The sequence below is a fragment of the Triturus cristatus genome, chromosome 8 (genome assembly GCF_964204655.1).
Source record: "Triturus cristatus chromosome 8, aTriCri1.1, whole genome shotgun sequence".
Taxonomy (NCBI): Eukaryota; Metazoa; Chordata; class Amphibia; order Caudata; family Salamandridae; genus Triturus; species Triturus cristatus.
In genome coordinates, this window is record NC_140591.1 from 261,913,998 (window position 1) to 261,919,997 (window position 6,000).

The following is a 6,000-nucleotide window of genomic DNA, read 5'->3' on the forward strand; positions in this document are numbered from 1 at the left end:
CATCTTCTTCACAGACTTCAAACCATCCTAAACACAGCTGCCAGACTCATCCTGGATCTCTTGCACCAATCACACTCCACACGACTCCTCAGAGAGCTCCACTGACTCCCCATCCTGAAGCACTGTCAGTTGAAATTTCTCACACATGCTTTCAAGTCACTACACAACACGGGGCCTGCATACCTCAGTCACCAGCTTTACTTCCACCAATCGACCAGACAACTTCACTCAGCATCACTCTCAGTATCACACACACACCACATCCACAGAAGCAGATGGGAGGTAGATAATTCTCTTACTAAGTCTCCATATCATGGCACGACCTTCCCCAACACATCAGGGCTTCCTCCTCAATTCCTGAATTCTGCAAGAAGCTGAAGACCTGGCTTTTCAATTAGTCTTATTGCAGGACCACAGAAACTGCCTGTACTCAAGCCCATCCTCACCACACACCTACACTCACCTACTGAGCACCTGGATACCCTGACAGGTGACAAGCAGCACTCTACGAATCCACTTTACTGTACATTACATTACAAGACTACAAGGCTTCAAGGATTCCAAGTCTGGTAAAGGGAACTTTACCAATACTGTTTTTATTTTATTTCCTCTGGTTAGGTCCAAAGAACTCACCCATTTCAGTATGAATAGCTGGAGGCAGGTCCACACAACTTAGGCAACAGGCCTCACATTTCTTCTTCTAATTCACCATCTAACAGGGTATACTTCCACCTAGAAGCAGGCATCCTCTGCTCCTCGGTCTTACAGCTTTATACACTTACAGGTTTAGCAGAGATGCTACATCGTGGATTATAGGCTCTTACAGCAGGGACTCTCTTTTGCAAGCTGTCTTCAGCAGCTCAGTGGCAGGGCTCTTAAGGCAGAGATTCAGGTAAATATTAGAATACCTTAGATGTTGTGGGGTTTTTTCAGTATCTGTCATGACCCATACAGCCACGAAGCCTCTTCCTCCCATAAGGCCTTCCTAGAAGTGAACAACTGCTTGGCCCCAGAATCCAGAATCCTGTTCCCAGCATAGATCCCTACTCACCTCTGCTCACTTCTGGAGATGTTTTTTGGATGTCCATGGTCCACAGTCTCAGCAAAACTCCTGAGCAATCACCAATTCTTGTGGCAGTTTGCCATAGTGTGAGCCAACACAACACACCTCGCACAGGATAGCATGAGAGATATGTTTATTGGCCACAGTCATTAACTCCATCCAGCAACTGCCTTGGCCACTGACATTCCTAGAACTTCCAACCCACCTTCATTCCACTACATTCCACTTCCATTGAACACAAACACAGAACATGGAATGCAGGTGGAAGAGTACATCACCACACTGTTCCTGCAGGATTTTCCAAGGAAGTAGCAATTATCTTGCATACAGATCAGTATTTAAACCACATCAATCTTGGCATCCACTCTTATCTTGATAAATCCTGCAAAGAAGAAACCCTCCACTCCACAGGATCTTGTGATCTTGCACATTGCTACCTGTCTCTCCAAGTACAAAAAAACTAGAAATCCAGTTCATCAGGCACAAATCAAAGGCTGTCCCTTTTGCACACTGTGTTGCACAAGGACAGCACAGTGCTGCGAAAGTGACACTTTGCAAATTTGGCCTCCAAGAAAAGGTGGAGCCACTAGACAGAATAGACTGTTACCCTGATTGGAAAAACACGTGTGAGAAGAGAAGTGTACATTTTAATAAAATGATCAATAAATGGAAATGATCCGATGACATCATGACATGAATGTTGTCTGCCTTACAGGAAATAGATTTTATGGTCCTGAGCAGCAACTTGACAAAGTTCGGGTACGGGATATAGAGATAATTACTTCAGCGCCAACCAACTGCTTAGTATGTCTCTCATAGAGAGACTGTAGCATAAGAAAGCAGTTCAACATTGGTTTCTCACTGCTATGATGCAACATCATTGGTAAACAAAAGTTGCTTCCCATTGTTATTGCATCACCAGAAGAAGCACTGATTTCGGATGTGTTTCCCTGCCTCACTTGTGTACATTGAGACTTGATTGAGTAGGCCTAATTGGGTTTGGCGTTCTTGCACACCTTCTACTGCAGCCCCCAGGTCTCCACAGACTCAATCAAAGTGGGAAAACGTGAGGGTTGTTGTGCCTGCACTAATCTTCTATTGCTTCAGCGTGAGCCTCTGCAGACCCACGCCTACAACGGAAACATAAGCTGCACTGGCCAGTGGCTGTCAGTGCAGAGTCAGCTCTCCATTCGTGTGAGAGCTCTAAGGGCCATATGTAAGAACACATTTTCACATAGACACAAAAAGGGTAAAACCCTTTGATACATCTGGCCCTGCGCTCAGCTTTTACAGGGAGGGAGAGGGCAGGCGCAGAGTATGGGACATGGTGGGCATCAGGAGGCTAGAATTTGTTTTATATTTGAGCAAGGAAAGGAATGACATGAGGGTGGTGTGGGTGGCTAGCAGGGCACCAGGCTATGTTGGTGGCAGGCGGGCAGGTATTTTCTGTTCACTCTAGACAGAGGAGACTATGTAATGTATGGCTTTCCCATTACTCCTCTGCCCATATGCAGCGGTTGAAAGTAGGAACGTCTTTGTGACAAACATCCTATTATTCATTGTTATCCGTCTATACAATATGTTATGCATTGCTTCCATTGTAAGGCATTAGCATGAATAACTACATTCTGTATCAGGGTATTAACTGCTATGCCATAGCAACTGTGGGAATCAAAAGTTGTGCCCCACTCTTTCAATGTCATACAGGAATTCCTGTCTGTGCTTACCCAAAGTCACAGATAGCTTTTCTGCACAACACTGGCTCTCTGCTCCAATGGAAAGTAAAAAGAACACAGCTTTGTGTGGGAATGGGGAGGGATAGCACAGTGGGTTCTGGGGGTGTATGGCAGAAGACCAGGATTTTTTTATATAGCTGGGCAGAGGTGGGGTTAGATTGAAGAAAGGGTGGTGTGTGGATGGGTGACATAATAAGTGTTTTTTTTTAAATGTGGGATAGGGAAGGGTGGGTAATGCTGAGGGTGGTGTGGGAATGTGATAGGAGGATGAATTTGAGAGGTGGAGGGAGGAATGGCCAGAGGGGCTGTTGGGGGTGTTTGACAGGGACACTAGGTTTAATAAGGAGCAGGTGTAGGTGAGGTAATGTGTTGCATGACTCTGCCATGACTCCTCTACTGTTGCACAGCTGATGATAACTGGGGGAGAATAAATGCAGAGCCCATACATAACATACAGGTGAAGATTGGTAACTGCATAAAGGGGACCTTTTTTCACTTCGTGGACATCATCTACAGTAACGAGCTTTGCGCTCATTGTCAATATGATGTCTGCGAGAACCCCTTGGTGAAAAGTATCCCTGTTAATCACAGATGCACGTCTATAATTTTATACATCTTTCCTGCATTCTTGTGGAATTTCCACCAGCACCTTTACTGTCCGATTCCTAGTTGTTCCTGTCGGAATAGGCAACAATCTATGGTTTCCATGGTACCGATCGGCAAACTTGCATAGTGTTCATCTTTCTGCAGTGTCTTGGTGAGGTATTACCTGGAGAAATGCGCTCAAATTTCACAATGATGGCAGTGATGGAGCAGGTAGTGCAAAATTTTTTATACCTCCTCTATTTTTGCATGAAAATACTAATTATATAATCTATTACTTATAATATTATTAAACGAGTATTGCATGTATACTAATCAACATTATTAAAACTTAAACTACACATGGGATTTTCTATTTGCATGGCTAAATAACTCTTATAACTAAAATCTGTATGCATATTAACAATAGTATATGTGGTAATAGAATACTGCATGATATATGTTGCTTTGTGATGTTGCATCCTCGAGGAGGATCGAAAAAGGTGAAGATAATGGCTTTAAATGTCGCTATATGCTAGATAAATACAAGCACCTAGAGGGATTAGCAAGGGGTTAACATTAGAATCACTATTTCTATGAATTAATTATTATTTTGGGTTTGTTTCGCTTAAGTTGCCATCTGGGCCTAAATCCAATATGGCTGCTGTCACCACACGCAGAAGTGGCCACTGTCTCATGAGGCGCGGAGTGAGCTGTGCATGTGCAAGAAGTCTCCTAAACCTCGTAGCGACCTTTGTTCATCATGTACCCGGTCAAGGATATGAAACGGGACGTTCGCCAAGACAGGGGAACAATCAACCTTACAGTAAACCGGAACAAACCGACACTTCGCTGACCAATGACCTCACCCCTCGAACTGTACTAAGAATCTGGGAATAAAAATCAAACTATCTCAACCAGCCAATCACGACTTTTCTAAAGCTTAAAAATTGTATCTTCTTTAACTTGATTGTATTATAAAAGGGGTAGTAGAATAGGGAGAAAGCTTGCTGCTCTTCCCCTTCTTCCATTTCATGACATTATTCGTGACGTCTTTCCTGATGATCCAGATGCTGCCCAATCGCTTGATGACTGCAAACTTTTTCTAAATCCACGGGCTATGATAGATGCTTGCACGATTTCTGGTCCTTCGATAAATTGGGGCTGTAATGTGCTGAGCAGAGGACTTTGAGCTTTGGCCTGCTTTTTCGAACAATTTACGACAAAATTTTAGTTATGCAGAGCCAATGAATTAGAGGACTACAAATAGCCAGATTAGGTAAATATGATGTTCTGCAATTTATTTGAATTGATCTGAAAATTCTAAAGTTTGACGAGACAAATGCAAATATAAAATCATTACGAAAATGTAGATAAACAAAAATTGATTAGCAACAAATATGAGTTTGTGGTTTCATTAAGGGAAATAAGGATTCTGAGTCCTAAAATGTGTTTTAGCTGGTTCTAAATCACCATCAACAAATCCAACTAAATTGGTCCGTTGACCAAGTGGGTGGAGTGCCTTGATGTTTGAGATTAGGGATCTATAGGCGAAGGATGTTAATGTATATTTTGTAAATTAACTTTTCTCTCCTTAGATTATAAGGTATTCCCCCCACATGTCCAGCGCTTGAATTACTCATCCCTCCTGTGTGCAGACTCGTGAGAGAGACGTATGAGTGTTGGTGTTATGGGCCCCACCAATGAATATGTATGTGAATGAGCTAGTGTGACGTCAGGTCTGCAACGCAGGGAGGATATCGGCAAATGTTATTCTCCATTTCCAGATTTGCGCTGGAGCAGCAGCACTCAAAATGAGGCCGTAAGTGGGAAGAGGAATGAGAGACAGTAAAGAGCATATTTAATGGCTTACGCTATTGCTTATTATTCTACAGCCTTGGTTTCTAATGTCAGAATTGTATCTTGTCTCCTCAGTTTAGGAGTGATGCTGGTCCTCACCACGCTATGTATGGCATGTTCTTCTTCATTAGCTCCAAGGTCATGTTTCAGAGCACTGCAGAGCATGCTTTGTACAGCAAATAGTATCAGATTTATCCACAGGGATTATTCTGGGAAAACATTTTTTATAGGCTGGAATAATTGTTAACAGCTAGACAATTATCACAGCTGTGCCATAATCATAACAGAGACAACAAATATACTTAGGTATTAATACTGCCAGAGAAAGCAAATCTGAACAAACTGTTTGGGGAGATCAGGATTTCAAAGCAAGCAGTGAAAATGTACTTTACTGCCTCTTACATTAGCATACATCTTTACAGGAAAGTATATGTATCCCCACTGCTAAAATCCGACTAGATAGCGACTGCAACAAATAGTGATTTTAATCATGATTGGGCACATGGGTTCAGAAGCGCAAAACATCAATGAAACTTTGTAAGGAATGGAAGTTTGTGTATTTTTCTGAATTGATGAAAATTACGAATATAAAAAGAACGTATGGTTTGAAGTAGAATACGATATTGATTTTGTGGGGCTGGTTACACATGAATTTGAAAACACAGATTGTCTAAGTTAGGCAGCCTCTTTCACCAGTTGTGTTATAAGAGAATAATCACTATGCCCCCACTGCTAAGAAACTGAGGGGTTTATTTTTGT

General features: G+C 42.4%; 1 protein-coding gene across 1 annotated transcript in view; it reads left to right on the forward strand.

The window, feature by feature from the left end:
* Window positions 1-4,780, forward strand: part of LOC146801946 (uncharacterized) — a 65,335-nt gene extending 60,555 nt beyond the window's left edge. Inside the window, exons 3-4 of the mRNA XM_085621463.1 lie at window positions 3,550-3,615; window positions 4,015-4,780. Of these exons, the coding sequence (XP_085477589.1) occupies window positions 3,577-3,615; window positions 4,015-4,281 (306 nt within the window). The 5' untranslated portion in view covers window positions 3,550-3,576 and the 3' untranslated portion in view covers window positions 4,282-4,780. The remainder of the gene's footprint in view (window positions 1-3,549; window positions 3,616-4,014) is intronic.
* The last annotated feature ends 1,220 nt before the right edge of the window (window positions 4,781-6,000 follow it).